The sequence below is a fragment of the Streptopelia decaocto genome (assembly GCF_964273445.1).
Source record: "Streptopelia decaocto genome assembly, chromosome: 22".
Taxonomy (NCBI): domain Eukaryota; kingdom Metazoa; phylum Chordata; class Aves; order Columbiformes; family Columbidae; genus Streptopelia; species Streptopelia decaocto.
This window is the reverse complement of record NC_138677.1, coordinates 1,719,606-1,742,873: the sequence shown is the minus strand read 5'-3', so window position 1 is coordinate 1,742,873 and position 23,268 is coordinate 1,719,606. Positions and strand designations below refer to the sequence as shown.

Sequence of the window (23,268 nt, the reverse complement as noted above, 5' to 3'; positions counted from 1 at the left end):
GGTGGGAGCTGCTTCTCATGGGAGAGGGAAGGGGAGAGAAGGTCTTCTGCAGAGAGATGCTGGGACTTAGTGGATGTGACTCCTGTGATTTGAACCGGCAAGCATATGCTGGGCCAGGAGCTGCCTTGGCTCCACTGTGGTTGGGTGCAGTGCTGCTTCTCATGATCAAGCCCTCATGCTCTGCTTCCTCCTCTCCTTTCTCCCAGGTGAATCTCTGACCCAGAGTCATGTCCTGCTGCAACCCATGCGTGCCCTGCCAGCCCTGTGGCCCGACCCCACTGGCCAACAGCTGCAATGAGCCCTGTGTCAGGCAGTGCCAGAGCTCCAACGTCGTCATCCAGCCCTCTGCAGTGATTGTGACCCTGCCCGGCCCCATCCTCAGCTCCTTCCCTCAGAACACCGTTGTGGGCTCCTCCACCTCTGCTGCTGTTGGCAGCATCCTCAGCTGTGAGGGAGTTCCCATCAACTCTGGGGGCTTTGACCTCTCCTGCATTACCAGCCGCTACTGTGGCAGCAGATGCCGACCCTGCTAAAGCTGCTGGGAACGCCATTGGGCAAGAACCTCCCAAGAACTTGGAGGTCCTTGAATTGAGAAAGAGATTCATGGCATTGCATTCAGAGCTTTGAACCAATGTTTTCTTCTTCCAGTTGTGTCTCTCTCTCTTTCCTCAATTCCTTCTGTCTCCCAAGGCCAGCCTAGTGGGGACCTGTTGGTCTATCTCCGTCTGCGGGACAGGCAGAGTGACTCCCTGCAGGAGTTTCACTGCATCCTTGCGTCTGCCCCTGGTATGCCCTGTGATCCACCTCCTTTTCTTCTTGAGACTCATTAAAGTTTTGTTGCATCCAAGCCTGGGCCTCCAAGTCCTCTTTGGTTCTGCAGTCTGCTCGGGTAAAAAGGTGGAGGAAGTGGAGGGTGGGACTCCCTGCAGTGGATTTTGTCACTTGGCAGCACAGTAAATAAATGTCATGAGTTCACGATTCAAGTGATTGGAGTTGCTTATGAGGGATGCTCAGCTTAGTGGTTGTCTCACCCTATCTTAGCTCTCCTTGGCAATGATGTTGGCAGCTCTCACTCCCACCCAACAATCTCTCCTTTTCCAATCACACTTAATGAAATCTCCAACCACTGTCTGTATTAGGACTAACAGGCGCCATGAGCATTTGAAATAAACAATATAGAATGAGGTAATTCCATAGCCAGTGCACCCGGGGATTGCCACACATCTAATGAGTTGCAATGGGATTCACACATTCCATGGCAATAGTGAGTTCTGGCAGAGCATAAATTTTGGCCTGAACTATGCCAGGTCCATTCTACAATGCACACCTCTAGCCCAGGTATAGTCAGAACTTTGTCTGGGGTAAGTTGGTTCTCTCACTCAAAAAGAAGAGCTGGTTTGTCCCTCTAATAACAACAGAAGTAATAGATTTAACTCACCACAGCTTTGCTCCTTCTCTCTTATTTGGGCAGCTGATTCCTTGTGGTCGTGTACTGGGCCATAGCAAGTAAAACAAGACACCTGTAATTGATCTCATTCTCCTGGGCTTCCCATCCCTCCCAAGATGGGAACATGGGGTGGAGAATGCCCTCCATTCATCTTCCTCCTCAGTTTTCCTTTGTGGATACCTGGTGCACCACCACTGTTGTGTCAAAATGATGGAGACTTTCCTTGCCATAAGGAAAATAATTTGTATTGCCTGCTGGCTTGCATAGTCAGTTTCATTTTTTCCTGTCTTCCTGTCTATCACTGAATTCACGATCCTCGCAGTGGTGTCCTTTAATTGTGATGTCACCATATGCAAATTTCTCTATTGCAATACTCCCATGAGAGAGAAAATCAGCTTTTTGCAAGCCCTTTGGGATGCTTATCATCTTCAAACAGATGGCATTTCTGCTGACTGGCCATTCTGTGTGAAGAAAACCACAGCTGGGATTTAAGTCTCCTGGCTCAGCCTTCGATGACCTTGAACCAGCAACTACTGCCACTCTTGTGCATGTGTCTAATCAGACCAAAGGCCTGGAGAACCTGTTCTCTGAGAGAAGACTGAAGGAGGCATGTCTTTTCTCCCTGGAGAAAAGAAGTCTTGGGGTGACCTGAACATACTTTTCCAGTACTTAAAGCATGTCTACAAATAAGCTGGAGGCTCTCTAATCACAAGGAGCCACATGGAGGAGAGAAGGACTGTTGAGTCCAAGTGTCACTGGGAGAGGTTTCATATTGACATAGGAAATACCTTTTTACACTAAGACAATTCCTTCACAAGAATGACCTCCCAGGGATATGGTGGAGTTCCCATTGCTGCATGATTCCAAGATGTGATTGGACAAGTTGCTGGAAAATCTTATCTACTCTATCTTTCCCATGAAAGATTAGACCAGATGATCTTTCAAGGTCACTTCCAATATGGACTATTCTATGATTTCCTGTCCCTCTCAGTGATACCCTTCAATTGTGATGTCACAATATGCTATCCACTCTACTGCACCACTGTCATCACATAGGAAATCCTCATTCCAAAAGAGACTATTGTAATTAAGGTTCACATTTTTTTTCAGAGACAATAGGATGCTGCATGGCTAATGTCCTCATTATTTCCAAGACTTGTTTACCTAAAGAGACATACTTTGTAGGCAGGGTATAGCAAAGAGGGACATGAACTTTGAACATCTATCTTCTCTAGAAAGACAACCAAGATCAAGACAAAGCAGAACCCCCAAAGGGGGATGCAGCAGGTCCACAAGAGACTTTCATCTAGGGTTACATATACATGTACCCAAAGGACTGTCTTGATTGTCTAGGTCTTCTCAGGGACAGCTCTTGTGTGTGCACAGGCTCCATGCTGGGGTCCATTGTCTGGGACCGGGGCAGAGCGGTGCCATGGCACCATGCGGGGGGCATGCCTTCCTGGGTTTAAGACCAGTACTTTTCCTCCCAGTGTAACTGCCAAGACTGATGCTGTTTACTGCAGAGCCCGGTGTGGGGAGAGGCATCCTACCAAGAGGGCACAGCCCTGCACTTTAGTGTGCTCATGTGGTTCCCAGGTGTGTGCAGGGTCTCTTGCAGGACAGCTCTCCAATGGCCAGGGACTGCACTGCTGGGAAGACCCTGGTGTGCAAGTGAGGAACAGTGGTGACATGAGCAGAGTTCAGGCTGGCCCTGCCTCAGAGCTCATGGGGAGCCCAGGAAGCTGAGTAGTGACAGGATCATTGCCAGTGTTTCAGCAGTGCTTGGATTGGTGCCTGTCCTATACCACTGCAGATGCCCAGTGCCCAGTGAGATGAATAACGATGATGTCTCTGCCTTGAAGTGTGGACAGGATGAACATGAGGGGAACCTCACGTGGTCCATGGGGTGCTGTGTGCTTCAGCAATCTTTCTTCAGTAGGGCCAACTTTGGTCTTTTCAAACAACTGCTAGGGGAAATCCCGTGGGAAACGGTACTTGAAGGTAAAGGGGCCCAAGATAGTTGGTTAGCATTCAGAGACTGCTTCTACCAAGCTCAAGATCAGAGCATCCCAACAAGCAGGAAGTCAAGGAAGGGAGACAGGATACCTTCTTGGTTAAACAGGGAACTGCTGGGCAAACTCAAGTAGAAGAGGAGAGTCTACAGATCATGGAAGCAAGGGCTGGCTGCTTGGGAAGAATATAAGGCTGTTGTCAGAGGATGTAGGGTGGCAACTAGGAAAGTTAAGGCCTTCTTAGAACTAAACCTTGTGAGAGGGGTCAAGGACAACAGAAAGAGCTTCTTCAAATACATGGCAAATAAAACTAACTCTACAGGCAATGTAGGCCCACTGATGAATGAGGTGAGTGCCCTGGTGACAGAAGATACAGAGAAGGCAGAGTTACTGAATGCCTTCTTTGTCTCTGTCTACTCTGCCAGAGCCTGTCCTGAGTAGCCCCATACCCCTGAGGCACCTGAAGAAGTCAGGACAATGGAGGAGTTTGCCTTGGTTGTTGAGGACTGTGTTAAGGACCAATTAAGCCATCTGGACATCCATAAATCTATGGGTCCAGATCGGATGCACCATCCCCAGGTGCTGAGGGAGCTGGCTGAAGTCATTGCAAGGCCACTCTCCATCATCTTTGCTAAATCGTGGAAAATGGGAGAGGTGCCTGAGAGCAGTCAACATGGCTTCACCAAGGGGAAGTCATGCTTAATCAATCTCAGATCCTTTAAGGAGGACATAACCAGGTGGATAGATGATGGTAAAGCAGTGGATGTGGTCTATCTTGATTTCAGTAAAGTATTTGACACCGTCTCCCACAGCATCCTCACAGCTAAACTGTGGAAGTGTGGACTGAATGATCGGGTAGTGAGGTGGACTGTGAACTGGTTGAAGGAAATAAACCAGACAGTTGTGATCAATGGGGCAGAGTCTAGCTGGAGGCCTGTATCTAGTGGAGTCCCTCAAGGGTTGATACTGTGGCCAGTACTATTCAATATATTTATCAACGACCTGGATGAGGGAATAGAGTGCACTGTAGGCAAGTTTGCTGATGATGCAAAACTGGAAGGAGTGGCTGACATGCCAGAAGGCTGTGCTGCCATCCAGCAAGACCTGGACAGGCTGGAGGGTTGGGCGGTGAAAAAATTAATGAAAGAGAACAAGGGAAAATGTAGAGTTTTGAATCTGGGCAGGAACAACCCCAGGTTCCAGTATAAGTTGGGGAATGACCTAATAGAGAGCAGTGTAGGGGAAAGGGACCTGGGGTCCTGGGGACAGCAGGATGACCATGAGCCACCACTGGGCCCTTGTGGCCATGAAGGCCAATGGCATCCTGGGGTGTATTAGAAGGGGGGTGGTTAGTAGGTTGAGAGAGGTTCTCCTGCCCCTCTACTCCGCCCTGGTGAGACTGCATCTGGAATATTGTGTCCAGTTCTGGGTCCCCCAGTTCAAGAAGGACAGGGAACTGCTGGAGAGAGTCCAGTGCAGAGCCACAAAGGTGATGGAGTGTGAGGAAAGACTGAGGGAGCTGGGTTTCTTTAGCTTGGAATAGAGGGGACTGAGGAGTGATGTCGTTATTGGTTATGAATATATAAAGGGTGAGTGTTATGAGGATGGAGCCAGGCTCTTCTCGGTGACAACCAATGACAGGACAAGGGGCAATGGGTGCAAACTGGAACATAGGGGGTTCCACTTAAATGTGAGAAGAAACTTCTTCACAGTGAGGGTGACAGACACTGGAAGAGGCTGCCCAGGGGGGTTGTGGAGTCTCCTACTCTGGAGGCATTCAAGACCTGCCTGGACGCCTTCCTGTGTAACCTGATCTATGTGCTACTGCTCTGGCAGGGGGATTGGACTGTATGATCTTTCAAGGTCCCTTCCAATCCCTAAAATTCTGTGATTCTATGAGTCCTGCCCTCTCCTTTCTCTACCTTTTCCATTGATCAGACTGGAAGAGTTGCCTCAGAACAAAAGAGGACTCAGAGGTACAGACTTGGATGCAGCACAACTTTAATGAATCTCAGAAGAAAAGGGAACACAGAATCACACAGAATCACAGAATGTCACCAGGAAGAGAAACAAGGATGTCGTGAAACTCCTGAAGGGTGTCGGTCTGCCTACCCTTGAGAGGGAGGGAAGTCAACAGGTCCCCACCAGGTTGGCCTTGGAGACAGAATCAGTACAGGAAATTAAAAGAGATGGGACAGGAAAAAGCAAACAATGGCTCAAAACTCTGAATGCAATGCCGTGAAGCTCTATCTCATTTCAAGGACCATGTTCCAAGGTCTTGAAAGATTCTTGCCCAAGGATGTTGTCAAAACCTTTAGCAGGGTCGGCATCTGCTGCCACAGTAGCGGCTGGTAATGCAGGAGAGGTCAAAGCCCCCAGAGTTGATGGGCACTCCCTCACAGCTGAGGATGCTGCCAACAGCAGCAGAGGTGGAGGAGCCCACAACGGTGTTCTGAGGGAAGGAGCTGAGGATGGGGCCGGGCAGGGTCACAATCACTGCAGAGGGCTGGATGACAACATTGGAGTCCTGGCACTGCCTGACACAGGGCTCATTGCAGCTGTTGGCCAGTGGGGTTGGGCCGCAGGGCTGGCAGGGCACGCATGGGTTGCAGCAGGACATGTCTCTGGGTCAGAGGTTCACCTGGGAGAAAGGTGAGGAAGAAGCAGAGCATGAGGGCTTGATCATGAGAAGCAGCACTGCAACCAACCACAGTGGAGCCAAGGCAGCTCCTGGCCCAATATACACTGCCAACATAAAATCCCAGGAGACACTTCCACTATGTCCCAGGTTGTCTCAGCAGAAGACCTTCTCTCCCCTTCCCTCTCTCATGAGAAGCAGCTCCCACCCCAGAGCCAGGACAGTCCCTATCAGCTGAGACACACATTAAGGAAAGATCTGATCCTGAAGGAGGAAAAGAGGCTTCAAACTTACCTGATTCCCAAGGAGAGGGAGGTGAGAGAAGTGGATGAGAGAGCAGAGAGTTGGGCTGCCTTTTATAGGAGTCCTGCACTGCCTCAGGCCCAGACTCCCTTTGTGGAACTAATCATCTTCTGACAAGGTCATCCTGAATGAAAAACACCCCAGCTAATGGTATGGGTTGTGTCTTGGCTTCCTGCAGTGCCGCCTTTTCATTTCCTTGCTTGTGTCATGTGCTTTCCCATATGAAGGTATCTCTAATTGCCGGGATGAGAGGCCCCATGATTTTCAGGGATGTCACAAGTGACAGCAGGCAGAAGACATAGCTGAAGTGCTGGTGGCATCCTGTGCAGCCAGGTGATGTGCATCTGGGTCATTCCTGTGGGTTTCTTTGTGGCAAAGTTGTCTGGAAGTGGGCAACACTTTTATGTTTTGAATCCAGTGTGTGCCATTCAGGACAACATGACAAATCTTTTTCTCTTGCTCTCACCATCTCTCTGATGTTTGGTCATTGTTTCACGCACATGGGCCCGTGCTTTGAGGGTCTAACACTACTGGAACACTTACAGTGCTTTCAGGAAAATTCTGCTGGGCTCCTTTTCCTCATCGCCTCTATGTGGAGTCTCCACAGGCCCATATTGTATGTTTGGGGTCTGTTTTTTCCATGTGGTACTTTTCTCCTTTTCTGCCAGTGTGGTCCCCAGCATCTCCTCAGCAGAGTGCACAGTTGCTGGTGTTTTCCTGGCTTTCTGTGAGTGTGCATGACTTTGCATGGTTCTACGCAGGCCTGCATGAGCACACCTGTGTCAGTCTGTACCTGTGGGACCTTCATCTTGAGGGCATGTGCAGGTCACAGCTGGGGACTCTCCATTGGTATGTCCAAGAGCACTGTAGAGCAGCAGGTTGCCCTTGCCAGAAGGAGCCCATCTGCAGCTGAATGGTGGTGTCTTTGTCCTGGCAGAGAAGTGCTCAGAGAACTGAAATGCAGTCTCTGCCACCTGCACCCTCCCTTTCTTGCTTTATGAACAGGGAGGAAGGCCAAGAAACCCTGCCCGCCTGTGCAGGACATTGTCCCTGTGGTGATACCCAGCTGATGCAGTGTTGCTGGTGACTGAAATGGGACACAGGCTCCTCATGTCCATGTTAATGCCAGATGCATTTATACCTCTCGTCAGCCTGCTGCTGAATGAAGCAGGGGCTGAGAACTTGTACCAAATGGGTATTTTACCAAAGGGACCAGGGTCCAGATGGTGCTCTGCTGTGAGGTGAGGGTAGTTTTGAAAACAAAATGTAGAGGCCCAGTAGCTGAGAGCTGCTCCCTTCCATTTGTTAGCCATGCTATGATCATTGCCAGATGATGCTGCTGGAAGGCTTCAGCCAGAGCCATCTCCCCTTCCTATGGCAGCAGATTTCAAGCTCAAGTTCTGGTGCTCGGTGCCAATCTGAGTTGGAGTCTGAGGAGCAGAAGTTGCCCTTGCCAGAAGGAGCCCATCTGCAGCTGAATGGTGGTGCCTTTGTCCTGGCAGAGAAGTGCTCAGAGAACTGAAATGCAGTCTCTGCCTCCTGCACCCTCCCTTTCTTACTTTACAGACAGGGAAAAAGTACAAGAATCCCTACCCACCTGTGCAGGACATTATCCATGTGGTGATACCCAGCTGATGCAGTGTTGCTGGTGACTAGGGTGGGACACAGGCTCCTCATGTCCATGCTAATGGCATAAATATTTCTGCAGCTCATCTGCCCGGAGCTCAGTGAGATAGTGACCAACAGCTTGCACTAAATGGCTTGCTCAGGGGCCAAGGGGGAAATTTCCAAGCAGAGATGCAGCAAGAAAAGGGCTGAAACCCCACCAAAAGGAAGCCAAGACATCTGCTGGGGGGGGAGATGGATGCTGTGTAGCAGAGAACAAGGGTTTCTCTGCCTGAGCCCAGGGATCCTCCTGCCTAGCCTGCAGCCACAAAGCCACCTCAGCCCAGCCTCAGCCTCTCTCCATGACCAACAATTTCTCATCTTCCCTTTCCTACAATCCCAATCTCAGAGCACTAATGTATGACCAAGAAGCTGGTGTCAGCTCATTGTCTTTGCAGGCTGGACCCTGTCCTGGAGAAGGGGGAGGAGAAGAGGGAGTTCCCATTCACCTGGTTCCTAAGGTGAAAGTGATGACTGAACTGCTTCAGAGAGAGACCAGTTGAACTGGCTTTTCTTCACGTGGCCTCAGGCCCAAAGGCACACACTGCATAAGCCATGATTTTCCTGCATGGCATGTGTTGCTGTTTCCCTTTATGCTGCCTTTGATTTCCCACTTTATGACAGGGCCTCACAGCGCCCCATCAAGGGTGCTTGGCTAAGAAGTGAGAGTAGCTCTGGAGAGACATTTTGGACAGGGCTGGGTTGCAGCGGTGTCTCCTGAAGGGGTGGGCGCAAGAGCTTTGCTGGACTTCAGCATGGGCCTGGGGAGGATTTGGACAGAAGAGCATTGCAGTGATGGGGGGCAGTTCAATTCAGGGTCCCTGTGTGCTGGCCCTGAGACAAGCCTGAATTTCCTTGTGCTGCTGCTGCACCTTGAGCTCTGCATTTCACAGAATCACGGAACTGTTGATGTTGGAAGGCATCTCTGCAGATGACCCTGCCCAATACCTCTGCTAGAGTAGGGTCAGCTAGAGCACATTGTCTAAGAGTTCTATCAAGACATGTTTTGAGTATCTCCACAGATAAGGCTGCACAACCTCTCTGAACTACCTGTTCCAGTGTTTGACCACCTCCATAGTGAAAAAGGATTTTTTTGGAGCTGCAGATGCACAACTGGGATAGGACACAGCAGCAAGGGTTCTGTAAGGCAGGCAGAACCCCTGTGCCCCTTTCCACCATTGGTCACTCACTGGAGAGTTCCCAGCTCATGAGGTGTCTCAGTGGAACCAAAAACCCCACAGTTGGCCTGATGGGAGTCAGGTATGGAGCAGCACACAGTCAAGAACCCTGGCCCAGCCTTTCCAGATGTTTCCTCTGCTGCTGTGAGATGTTCTGTGCAGGGGATGGGCCACCTTGCAGGCCACTCTGGGGATCCTGAGGGGGGTTTCTCTGTCATTGTGTGGGGAAGAGGAAAGGCACTTGCCACGATTGAGAGTCGGGACGAAGTTTGATGCAAATAAAATGTCCGCTTTATTAGCGTACTTCACATACATTTATACTTTTCCTCAGCAACGTGCTTCGAGCTGATTGGTGTTTCTGTTACCATGTTACAGACTGATCAGGCTACACTGTACACTAGACATTTACAGATTGGCTAATGCTAAGACATTTTCTTAAACTGTTACTACCTTAACTCAAGCAATCTTCCCTGTGCAAGAACAACAGTTCCTCTTTTACAGGACAACTGTTTTACAACTTTACTAACATAGAGTCAGCACTCTCTGTTCCTTCTAAGTAAGGTTCTTGCCTTTATCGTTCCCATGGCCTGTGACCAACAGGTTCCAGCACGTCTCCTTTTACCAATTGATAAGTGCTGGGAGTTTTGCTGAGGCCAGCCAAATCCTGTCCCATAGGCACTGTGGTATGAGCCAGAATGCTTGCTTTTAATAAAAAGATCTTCAGAGAAGACCAGTGTGTGGTTTCCCCTGTGTGGCGATGTTACCTGATGCTCGAGTTCCCCTCTCCTTCTCCAGGACATGGGGCCCAGAAGCTACATTTTCTAGATCTCAGCCATGGCCAAATGGTTAGGAACCCCTCTTTTGAATTAGTGTCTCACTAGAGGTTTGGAAAGAGACCTTATGGCACAACTGGATTTTTCTAACACATATCTGACATGCTCAAGTGTGCATCAGGATGCACAGAGACAAGCGAATGTGCACAAGGCCAGAGATGTGCAAAGAATTATATAGGTAAAGAGAAACATGATCTGACCAAAGGCAAACAGGTGTGTGCACAGCCAGGCAGAAAAGAACATGAGTGTGCATGAAGAGAATCACACAGACTGGTACACAATCATGCTAACAGGCACATTGTAGATGAGCACATAGCAATGGATGTGACTGAGGAGCTTCTGGGGACATCCCCTCCAGAGTAGGAACGGGGCACTCTAAGCAGGACCGATGCGCTGGCAGCATTGCTCTAAGTGTCTCAGGGATCCATGGACTGTCCAGAAAGAGGAGGACACCAAAGAGTTTGCAATTTTCTCCTGAGGGCAGCTTAGAGTGAAAGAGAGATGAAAACATGAAGTGCAGCCCACATGCCTCCGAATTCAAACAACTGACTGCTGGATCAAGCTGGGAGGGAATCAGAGAGCACATTGCACATGCTAAGAGGAGCCCCTGGGGACAAGCCAAGGATTGCAGAGCTAGGAGCAATTGTGGCCCTTCCTGTCAATAGGATTATGAAAAAAATCCACCGGATGTCCCCAGGCTGACATCACCTTCTTCCACTGGACCCCTCTGGTCTTCTGCCCACATTGTTGCATCCTTGCTCTGGAAATCCTGGGAATTCTCAGCCCAGTACTCAAAAGAAGCATCCATGAGGCACTGGTCATGACATAACCTTTTAATACATATGCAGTACAGAGGGAAACAACAGCAGGTGCCATGTCATCATCTCAGATGTCTCCATTCAGTAGGAGCATTCAGGAAAATTCTGGTTTTCTCCTCCCCCTTCTCCTATATGATGGGATCCAGTCTTCAAGGGCAGTTGAGGTTGTATCAGCTCCTCGGTCATTTGTTAGTGCTCTGAGATTGTGGTCATTTGATATGGCAGAGGAGAGGCAGTTTATCATTGAGAGAGGATGATGGTGAGCTGATGTCACTTTGTGGCTACAGGCCAGGCAGGAGGATCTCTGGGCCTGGCTCCTAACAGAGGGACCCTGCTGGGGGATGTAAGGAGAGGATTGTAGGAGAAATTGCTTTGGCCAGAGAGGCTCATGTTAGGCTTCCCAGCATCTCCAGAACCAGGGGCCATGGCATGCAAAGGGATCGTGTGTCCTGGGTACACGAGCACAAATATTAGTTGACATTACCACTGATCAAGCCCACAGCAGAGCAAGAGCGAGAGCAGAAGAAACAGGCTGGTTCTGATGGCACAGATAGGAAGCAGAAATAAAGCACGGAAATGACAGGCACTCCTGGTCCCTTTTAACTGCCATAACTGTTGCAAATCCAAGAAGACCTTGGCTGGCTTCAAGGCACCCACCCACCTGGCTACTGTCTCCTTCATCTACGGGACAGGTGGAAAACATAAGGTGAAAACCGTAATGGGTCCTGGTAAACACAGGGGTATTACTCACCAATGATCATTAGGGGCAAAATAGGCCTGACTTGGAGAAGAATAATTTAAATTGCTAACAATAAGAAATGAAGTGGGATGGTAAAAATCATCCAAAATAGCCTTAAGAATTTCCCCACATTCCTTAACTCTTTTTAACAGTTTTAACTTCAATCGTTCATTGCAGGCTTCTCTATTTGATTCACTCTTAAACAATACATTGGGAAAACTCTTGGACTCAGCCTAATGCACCCAGAGATTTTTCCTCCATCTCACAGCAGAGCTACACCTGGACCCCAGTCTAATACACATTTGATGAGAGCTGACAGCTGCTCTCTGAGAACCTCTCTGCCAGGACAAAAGCATCACCACTCAGATGGGCAGATGGGCTCCTTTTGGCAAGGGCAACCTGCTGCTCTAGGCTGCTCTTGGACACACCAGGGAAGAGTCCCCTGCTACAACATGCACGTGTCTTCATGATGAGGGTCACAGAGGTACAGAGGGACACAAGTGTGCTCGTGCAGGTCTGCATCGAACCATGCAACAATCTGTATGCTCACAGAAAGCTAGAAAATGATCAGCAAATGGGTACTTTGTTGAGGACATGCTGGGGACCACTGTGCTAGAAAAGGATTCAAGTTCCAAAGGGAAAACCAGGCCCCAAACAATCTCCTGGCATTTCCTGAGGACCTGCAGAGAGTGCAAGGAGAAGGCATGAGGCAAAGGAGCCCAGCAAAATCATCCTGAGAGCACTGTTAGTGTCGTGATAGTATCAGACACTCCCAGCAGAGGCCCACCTGCATCCAGCAATGAACAACCATTAGAGAGGTGGAGGAAATAAGAGAAAAGGATATGGCATGTTGTCCCAAATGTCCGTCCTTGGTCACCGGATGGGAAACATTACAGCGTTGCCCTTTTCCAGACAACTTTGCCACAAAGGAGCCCACAGTAATGACCCAACTGAAAATCACCTACATGCACAGGATGCCACCAGCACTTGGCCTGAATATTCTGCCCGCGCTGACGTCTGTCTACCCTGGAAATCCTCAGGCCTTTCATCCTGGCACTTCATATGGGAAAGCACATGGCAGAAAACAGGAAATGGAAAGGCGGCAGTGCATGAAATCAGGACACAGCCCATGCCATTAGCCAATGTGTTTTACATTCATCATGAGCTTGTCAGAAAATTATTGCTTCCACAAAGGGTGCCTGAGCCTGAGGCACTGCAGGACTCCTATAAATGGCAGCCCAACTCCCTGCTCTCTCATCCACTTCTCTCGCTTCATTCTCCTTGGGAATCAGGTGAGTGTGAAGCCTCTTGTCCTCCTGCTTCAGGATCTGGTGTCTTTTTGCAATGTGTGTCTCAGCTGATAGGGTCTGTCCTTGCCCTGGGGTGAGAGCTGCTTCTCATGGGAGAGGGAAGGGGAGAGAAGGTCTTCTGCTGAGAGAGGCAGCGACTTAGTGGGGGTGGCTGCTGGGATTTGAGGTGGGCAGTGTATGCTGGTCCAGGAGGTACCTTGTGTCCTCTGTGGTTGGGTGCAGTGCTGCTTCTCATGTGCACGTCATGCTCTGTTTCATCCTGTCCTCTCAGGTGAGCCTCTATCCCAGAGACATGTCCTGCTGCAACCCATGCGTGCCCTGCCAGCCCTGTGGCCCGACCCCGCTGGCCAACAGCTGCAATGAGCCCTGTGTCAGGCAGTGCCAGAGCTCCACCATCGCCATCCAGCCCTCCCCCGTGGTGGTGACCCTGCCCGGCCCCATCCTCAGCTCCTTCCCTCAGAACACCGTTGTGGGCTCCTCCACCTCTGCTGCTGTTGGCAGCATCCTCAGCTGTGAGGGAGTGCCCATCAACTCTGGGGGCTTTGACCTCTCCTGCATTACCAGCCGCTACTGTGGCAGCAGATGCCGACCCTGCTAAAGCTGCTGGCAGTGTCCTTGGGCAAGAACCTCTCAAGACCTTGGAACATGGTCCTTGAAAGGAGGTACAGCTTCACAGCATTGCATTCAGAGCTTTGAACCCTTGTTTCCTTCTTCGACTCATGTCTCTCTCACTTTTGCCGATTCTGTCTCCCAAGGGCAGTGTGGCATGGACCTGTTTTTGTCCCTCCGTCTGCAGGGCAGGCAGAGTGACACTCTGCAGGAATTTCACTGCAATCTTATGGCTGTCCATGTTGCTCCCTCTGAGCCACCTCTTTTTCTTCTTGAGTCTCATTAAAGTTTTGCTGCATCCCAGTCTGGGCCTCTGAGTCCTCCTTTGTTCTGAGGCAACTCTTCCAGTCTGCTCAGGGGAAACATGGAGGAAGGGGAGGGTTGGACTCCCTGCAGTGGATTGTTTTATGGCCTTTCTTTTGGAGCTGAAGAACACATTCATGGCTAATGTTACAGGCAATGGCCTTAAGTGAGTAAAGGGTTCCAAAGTGTGGCAGGTGTGGGGCTGGGAAACAGCAAGTCCTGGGGACAATCCACACTCATCTCTCTCATTCCTTCCCCTCCATTACCTGATCTTGTGTGCATGGTCAACACACATGGGCACAGACAGCGAGACAGAGGAATCTCATGCAGTCCTTCAGCATCTGGCAGGGCCCAGTTGCTCTCCAGACACTGGTCTGCATCCAGATCATACAATAGCATAGAATAATTTTGCTCAGGGGTTCAATCAGATACCTCCCAGGAGTAGCTTGCAGCTATTGCCCCTCGTCTTTTCCATGTGATTGTTTGTAACAAGGGAGTCTCCATCTTATTTCCAGGCACTCTTATAATCCTGGAGCATAGTGCTGAGGTCTCCCCTATGCTTCTCCAAGCTGAACAACCCCAGTTCTCTCAGCCTTTCCTTATGTTGCAGATTCTTATGTCATTGATCATCTTTGTGAGCCTTCTCTGGAATATTTCCAGTCCATCCACATATTTATTGTACATCAGTGACCGAAATTGAACACAAAGTTAAGATTTGGCCTGACAAGCTCTGAGTAGAGTGTGATAATTACTTCTTGTGTCTCCACTTGTCATGCCCTTGCTAATGCAACCGGGCATCCTGTTGGCCTTCTTTGCTGCAGCAGGACGTTGTTCACTCCTATGGAGCTGCTTGTCCAGCAGGACCACCAGGTCCCTTTCCACAGAGCTGCTCCCCAGCCAGCTAGGTCCCAGCCTGTGCTGGGATTATGTTTTCGCATGGGCAGCACCTTACACTTGGCTGAGATAATTCCTGAGTTGGGATTTGTATCAGCCCCACTCAGGCCACATAATGGAGTCCCCACTTGCTGTGAATCTAATGACCGTAAGGTCCACCGCAGCCCCGGGACAGCACTGGTTGTTCAAAGGCGCATTTTCTGTCCATTATTCTGTCATGATTGCACAGAGAGTGACTGGGCAGATGGCTTGCATGACAGGGTCTTCCCAGCAGTGCAGTCCCTGGTCGTTGGAGAGCTGTCCTGCAAGAAACCCTGCACACCCCTGGGAACCCCATGGGCACACCAAAGGGCAGGGCTCTGCCCTCATGATAGGACACCTCTCCCCCGGCCAAGCTCTGCAGTAAACAGCACCAGTGTTGGTGGTTATACTGGGAGGAAAATTACTGGTCCTCAACCCAGAAAGACAAGCCCCTCGCATGTTGCCGCGGGCCTACTCTGCCCTCGGGCCCAGGCAATGGACCCCAGCATGGACCGTCTCCATGCACATGGGAGCTGTTGCCTAGAAGACCTAGGCAATCAAGACTGTCCTCTGGATACATGCATCTGCCACTCTAGATGCAAGTCATTTTGGGGGTACTCATTTCTCTTGATCGTCACTGTCCTTCAAGAGAAGAAGATCGAAGGTTTGTGTCCCTCTTTGCTATTTCCTGCCTGCAGAGTATGTCTTTTACGGTGAAGAAGTCTTGGAAATGAAGAGGACAATAGCCATGCACTATCCTATTTTCTCTGCAAAAAAAAAAAAAAAGTGTATCTCAATTGCCATAAACTCTTTTGGAATGAGGATTTTCTTGTTATGACAGTGGTGCAGTAGAGTGGATGGCATATTGTGATATCATGATTGAAGGGTATCACTGTGAGGGACAGGTAATCGTGGAATATTGAATAGTGGAAGTGACCTTGAATGATCACCTGGTCCAATCTTTCATGGGAAAGAGAGACAAGATGAGATTGGTTACCACCCTGTCCAATCACATCGTGGAAACTTGCAGTGATGGGAACCCTACCACATCCCTGGGAGGTCATTCCAGTGAAGGATTAGTCTTACTGTAGAAAAGGTATTTCTTTTTTTAAAACTGAAAACTCCCCCAGTGACACTTGGACTCATTGGCGCTTGTCTTCTCCATGTGGCTCCTTTGAATGAGAGAGCTGCGATCCTCTTTGTCGATATTATTTAAGTACTAGAATATGTTGAGGAGGTCTGCCCAAGCCTTCTGTTCATCCAGCAGAAAAAGACCTATCTCCTTCAGCCTTTCCTCAGAGAACAGGACTACTCTGGTCTTCTGCCCACACTGATGCATCCTTGCTCTGCACATCCTGGGATTTCTCATCCCGGTGCTCAAAAGAAGCATCCAGTCATGACATAACCACTTAATACATATGCAGTACAGAGGGAAACAACAGCAGGTGCCATGTCATCATCTCAGATGTCTCCATTCAGTAGGAGCATTCAGGAAAATTATGGTTTTCTCCTCCCCCTTCTCCTATAGGATGGGATCCAGTCCTCAAGGGCAATTGAGGTTATATCAGCTCCTCGGTCATTTGTTAGTGCTCTGAGATTGTGGTCATTTGATATGGCAGAGGAGAGGCAGTTTATCACTGAGAGAGGATGATGGTGAGCTGATGTCACTTTGTGGCTACAGGCCGGGCAGGAGGATCTCTGGGCCTGGCTCCTAACAGAGGGACCCTGCTGGGGTCAGTCAAATAAGCTCTTGTTGCCCCTGCACAGCGTCCTCCTCCCTACCCAGCAGGTGCCTTTGCTGTCTAACATTAAGTAAGGTCACAAGGTGATTGACTTTGTTCATTTTTTTCCATCCCAGCTCACATGGGCTTCCCTAGGCAATGACACAGTTAGGAGGATTATAAGGTGAAATCAGGGGTGTCTTGTTGTCCCAACTCACTCTCTGGTCAAGACAAGAACAATGTTGGCCATCCTTGTGGTCACCAAGCAAGGAGTGCTTAATTGTCTAAGCTCACTACACCCTTCAACCAAGACAAGAAGAGACACGTAATTCTGAACTATCTAATGATTACCATGTGAGGAACGCCACTTCATTTCTGCTCACTGCACCTGTGATTAAGGCAAGAACAATTGTAACCCAAGTGAGTATGCAAAGGCATCTGGGTAGAAATCACCAGGCAGCCTGGTGGGGTGGGTCTGTACCACCAAACACAGCCACACAGTGCCCTGTGCAGCCTCAGTGCCACATTACACAGGGTTGCGGGGTTGACGTGTCCTGTGGAATGCACATCCCCAATTCCATCAGACAGTCACCTCCAAGACAGAAGGTTATTCACACAGGCCTGCAAGATGATACAGATGAAACTGTAGGGAGAGCACAGATATGAACAGCCCTTGCTCTTTCTTTGCAGTGCATGGGCTAGTTCAATCCCATCATGGGATGCAGGGGTAGAACCGTTCTATGGTGGAAGCTCCCTCACCACCTTCTGCTTTTCCCTCCGGCCACTAACTCCAGCCCCTCACAGGAAGAAGATCTTTGTTGGAAGATCTCTGGGTGCACAGGGAAAATAAAGCTGCCAGGGAAGAACTGAGGGCCCTTTCTCAGTGCTCAGCCTTGCACAGAAGGGCCACCACCCAGGATGCTGGGAGAGGAGACCTGTACTATGCCCCTCCTGCCAGTTTCCTCCTCTCCTGATGTCTATAGCTCATAGGGAACAGCGTTTGGTGCTTTCACCTCAGAAACTTGGGACTAGAAAGACAGTCAAGATGTTGTGTACTGACCTCTCTCTGATACTTTGAGAGAGGATAGGCCAGAAGAGAGAGGCAATGAGGGAAAAATAGTTAGGGAAAGAAAAGCTGTAAGCCTGCCACTAGTTACCAGGTACACGAGCACAAAGGCCAGTTGACATAATTGGCCACCATCCTCACAGGGGAACAACAGTAGAAGAAAGATACTGCTCTTGGCACAGATAGAAAGCAGAAATCAAGTATGGAAGTGGCAAACAATTTTTACCATTATTTCCACAACTGTTACAAAACCAAGAGGACCTTGGCTGGCTTCCAGGAACCCACCCAGCTCGATGCCCTGCCCCTCCTCTATGGGACAGAAGGAGAACGTAAGGTGAAAATTGTCATGGGTCCAGGAACAGACACAGGAATTTCTTACCAACTAATGCCAGAGGCAAAATATATTTCTCTTGGGGGAGATTCATTTAATCTATTACCAATAAAAAATAGAACAGGGTGGTGAGAAACAGCAAAAAGAATTTCAAGTATGTTCACGGCATTGGCAACTGTTTTTCACAGACTCATCTTCTCTCCTTCATTCCAGGCATCACTATTTGCTCCACTCTTAAGCAGCACAGTGGGAAGCAGAATAGGGGGTTGTGGTAAATTCACAAAAGTTCCTTTCTGATCAAGTGCGGACTGTGACTGACTGCAGAGCAACACCTGAATCCCTGTTCCTTATAGTGCAACACCCATGTGGTGAGACCTCTTCACTGCTACCTCACTCAGCACGAGGATAATGAGTTCCAGAAATGCATCTGACATTGGCATGGATGTGAGGAGCCTGTGTCCCATCCCAGTCGCTGGCAACACTGCATCAGCAGGGTATCACCACAGGGACAAAGGTCTGCGTAGGTGAGCAGGATTCTCGGCCTTTTTCCCTGTTTGTAAAGCAAGAAAGAGAGGCTGCAGGAGGCAGAGACTGCATTTCAGTTCCCTGAGCATCTCTCTGCCAGGACAAAGGCACCACCATTCAGGTGCAAACGGGCTCCAACTGGCAAGGGCAACCTGCTGCTCTACGGTGCCCATGGTCATATCAGGGGAGAGTCTCCAGCTGTGATCTCCACATGCCCTCATGATGAGGGTCACAGAGGTACAGACTGAGACAGGTGTGCTCATGCAGGCCTGCATGGAACCATGCAAAAATCTGTACACTCACAGAAAGCCGAGGAAACATCAGCAAGTGGGGACTCTGCTGAGGAGATGTTGGGGACCACAGTGGCAGTATTCAAGTATTCCAGGTGAAACCAAGCCCTAAACATGATCCTGTCATTCCCTGAGGACCTGCAGAGAGTGCACAGAGAGGACATGAGGTAAAGGAGCCCAGCAAAATCATACTGAAAGCAGGATTAATGTTGCTATAGTGTCAGACACTCCCACCAGAGACCCACAAGCAGCAACTATGAAGAAGGTGACAGGAGTAACAGAAAAGGATAAGTCTTGTTGTCCCAAATGGCAGTCCTTGAGCACCAGATGGGAAACAAAAGAGCATTGCCCACTTCCAGAAAACTTTGCCACAAAGAAACCCACAGGAATGACCCAGGTACAGATCACCTGCCTGCACAGGTTGCCACCAGAATTTCGGCTACAGCTTATGCCTGTGCCTTTCATCCTGGCATTAACAGAAAACTTCATATAGGAAAGAACGTGCAAGATGCCAGGAAATGAAAAGGTGGCAGTGCAGGAAACTAGGACAGAGCCCATATCATTAGCTGGTATATTTTGCATTCACCATGAGCTTGTCAGAAAATTATTACTTCCACAAAGGGAGCCTGGGCCTGAGGCAGTGCAGGACTCCTATAAAAATCAGCCCAACTCTCTGCTCTCTCATCCACTTCTCTTGCCTCCTCCTCCTCGAGAATCAGGTTAGTGTGAAGCCTTTTCTTGTCCTGCTTCTGGATCAAGCACTTTCCTCTATGTGTGTCTCGGCTGACGGGGTCAGTCCTGGCAGTGGGACGGGGGGGATTTTTCCCATGGGAGAGGGAAGGGGATAGAAGGTATTCTGCAGAGTGGTGCTGGGACTTGATGGTGGTGGCTCCTGGGATTTGATCTGGGCAGTGTATGTTGGGCCAGGAGGTGCCTTGGTTCCACTGTGGTTGGGTGCAGTGTTGCTTCTCATGATCAATACCTCACGATCACTTTCCTCCTGCCCTCTCACCCAGGTGAGCCTCTGTCCCAGAGACATGTCCTGCTGCAACCCGTGCGTGCCCTGCCAGCCCTGTGGCCCGACCCCGCTGGCCAACAGCTGCAATGAGCCCTGTGTCAGGCAGTGCCAGAACTCCACCGTCGTCATTGAGCCCTCCCCCGTGGTGGTGACCCTGCCCGGCCCCATCCTCAGCTCCTTCCCTCAGAACACCGTTGTGGGCTCCTCCACCTCTGCTGCTGTTGGCAGCATCCTCAGCTGTGAGGGAGTGCCCATCAACTCTGGGGGCTTTGACCTCTCCTGCATTACCAGCCGCTACTGTGGCAGCAGATGCCGACCCTGCTAAAGCTGCCGGCAACATCCTCGGACAAGAAACTCCCAAGGCCTTTGAACACGGTCCTTGAAAGGAGATAAATCTCCATGACATTGCATTCAGAGCTTTGATCTGTTGCTTACTTCTTCAACTCTCATCTCTCATTCTTTCCCCTGCTGATTCTGTCTCCGAGGCCATCCTAGTGGGGACATGTTGGTCTCCTACCCTCTGCAGGGCAGGAAGACTGACACCCTGCCAGAGTTTCACTGCATCCTTGGGGCTGCCCGTGGTGCTCCCTGTGAACCACCTCCATTTCTTCTTGACACTCATTAAAGCTGTACTGCATCCAAGCCTGGACATTTGAATTTCCCTTTGTTCTGAGGCAACTCTTCTGGTCTGCTGAGGGAAAACAATGGCGGAAGGGGAGGGTGGGACTCCCTGCAGCAGATTTTATTTTGTGCCCTTTCTCTTGGATCTGAGAAAACATTCACGGCATTCATAGCCAATGGCCTTAAGTGGTGAAATGGCTCCAAAGGGTGGCAGGAGTGGGGCTGGGAAACAGCAATACCTGGGGAGAGCCTACAGCCTCATCTCTCTCATTGCCTCCTCTCCATTACCTGACCTAGTGTGCATGACCAACACACATGGGCACAAGTCGATACGTATCTCATATATTCCTTCAGCACCTGGCAGGGCCCTGCTGCTCTCCAGACATGCATCTGCACCATCATCATAGAATACCAGGATGAAACAGAAGAAAAGGATGTCCTGGACCAACCGTTCTTGGCAAAAGCACCGGCTAGACAAGATGGACCAGTACCCTGTTTAACTGCATCATATAGGTGTCCAAAGTTTCAGAATCCAGCACTTCCCCGGAGATAGTATACCAGTGTGTGCTTGTTCTCATCATGAATAATATTGCTCTGGTCTTCAGCCAGATTCCTCCCAGGAGTGGCTTGCACCTATTACCCATTGTTTCTTCCATGTGACTGCTTGCAGAAAGGGAGTCTCCATTTTCTTTCTAGGCACCCTTGAAATACTGGAGCATGGTGCTGAGTTCCCCACTATGCTTCTCAAAACTGAACATATCTAATTCTTTCAGCCTTTCCTTATGCTGCAGATTCTTATTCCGTTGATCGTCTTTGTGACCCTTCTCTGTTTAGTGCAGTCCTTAGCGGCTCTAGAGCTGTCCTGCAAGAGACCCTGCTCACCCCTGGGAACCACATGGGCACACCAAAATGCAGGGCTGTGCCCTCATGGTAGGACACCTCTCCCCACACCAGGCCCTGCAGTAAACAGCACCAGTCTTGGTGGTTACACTGGGAGGAAAACTACTTGTCTTAAGCCCAGGAAGCCAAGCCAAGCCAAGCACATGGCGCCATGGACCCACTCTGCCCTGGGGACCAGGCAATGGACCCCAGCATGGAGTGCCTCAACGCACAAAGAGAGCTGTCACCTAGAAGACCTGGACAATCAAGACACTCTTCTGGGTACATGTATCTGCCACTCTAGATGGAAGTCTCTTGTGGACTTGCTGACTCATCTTTGGGGGTTCTCTTTTCTCTTGATCATGACTGTCCTTCTAGAGAAGAAGTTCAAAAGTTCATGTCCCTCTTTGCTATTCCCTGCCTACAGAGTATGTCTCTAGGTGAACAAGTCTTGGAAATGAAGAGGACAATAACCATGCACCATCCTATTTTCTCTGAAAAAAAAAAAAAAAGAAGTGAATATCAATTACAATAAACTCCTTTGGAATGAGGATTTTCTTTGTGATGACAGTGGTGCAGTAGAGTGGATGGCATATTGTGACATCACGATTGAAGGGTATCACTGGGAGGGAAGTGACCTTGATTGATCACCTGGTCCAATCTTTCATGGGAAAGAGAGACAAAATGAGATTATCTACCACCCTGTCCAGTCACATCCCAATGCCCATGCTACCAGGGATTGCAAGAAGCAGATTTTGTCTCTCATGGGAGTGTTGCAGTGGAGAAGTTTGCATATGGTGACATTACAATTCCAGGGCATAAGTGAGAGGATCAAATGTCAAAATGACTGTGTCACCCAGCAACCAACACAAACTATTTTACTCAAGGCGAGGAAAATCTACATCATTTTTGACACAACAGTGGTGGTGTATCAGGTCTCCACCAAGGAAATACGAGGAGGAAGAAGAATGGAGGTCATTTTCCACCAGGGTTGAGAAGATACATGGAGAAGACAATGGCACATGGGGCCATGTGCCCACCCTGGGAGGGATGGGAAGCCCAGGGGAATGAGATCGATTACAGGTGTCTTGTTCTCCTTTGCCATGGTCCAGTACATGACCAGAAGGAATCAGTTGTCCAGACAAGAGGGAAGGAGCAAAGCTGCGGTGGGTTAAGTCTACTATTTCAGTTGCTGCCAGAGGGACAAACCACCTTTGTTTCTGACTGAGAGAAACCACTTGCCCCAGATGAGGGTCTGACCATGCCAGGGCTCAGGTGTGGAAATGGACCAGAGCAGAAAGGACCTGACAGAGTTCTGACCAACACTTCTGCTCTGCTGGAACTCACCATTGCCGTGGAATGGTGGATTCCCGCTGCATGTAATTGGGTGTGTGACAGTTCCTGGGTGGATTGGTTTCTTAATTGCCTCATTCTTAATTGCTTATTTTAAATGGCAAAAGTCCCTTTTAGGTCTAATTCAGACTGTTGCTGGACAATATATCAGGTGTGACTGGGAAGAGCAGAGAATGTTGGGTAAGAAATGCCTATGTCTTTGCCAAAGAGAGCTAAGCAAATAGACTGTCTAAGTCACTAAGTTGACTGTCCCTCAAGAGCAACTCCAGTCAGTTGAATTATGAAAACTTGAAACTGATTAATTGTGGTGTCAAGTGACAAATTTCCACTGCAGGGAGTCCCACCTTCCCCTTGATCCATATTTTTCCCTGAGCAAAATGGAAGTGTTCTCTGTGAGCAGAAGAGGACTCGGAGACTCAGGATTAGATGCAACACAACTTTAATGAGTTTCAAGAAGAAAAGGAAGCGGTTCACAGGGAGCACCATGGACACACACAAGGATGTGGTGAGACTCCTGCCAGGAGTCAGTCTGCCTGCCCTGCAGAGGAAGGGAGACCAACAGGTCACAGCTACACTGGCCTTGGGAGACAGAATAAGCAGAGGAACGAGTAAGAGACTTCAGTGAAAGAAGGAAACAGTGGTTCAAAGCTCTGAATCTAAAACCGCGGATCTCTATCTCCTTTCAAGGACCATG

General features: G+C 49.5%; 1 protein-coding gene across 1 annotated transcript in view; it reads left to right on the top strand.

Moving 5' to 3' along the window:
* The window catches only part of LOC309449226 (feather keratin Cos1-1/Cos1-3/Cos2-1-like), a gene marked incomplete at its 3' end in the record, with an annotated part of 36,147 nt that extends 16,101 nt beyond the window's left edge, over positions 1–20,046 (top strand). The window contains exon 2 of the mRNA XM_082071191.1: positions 19,739–20,046. Coding sequence (XP_081927317.1) covers positions 19,741–20,046 — 306 coding nt within the window. The 5' untranslated portion in view covers positions 19,739–19,740. The remainder of the gene's footprint in view (positions 1–19,738) is intronic.
* Positions 20,047–23,268: the final 3,222 nt, after the last annotated feature.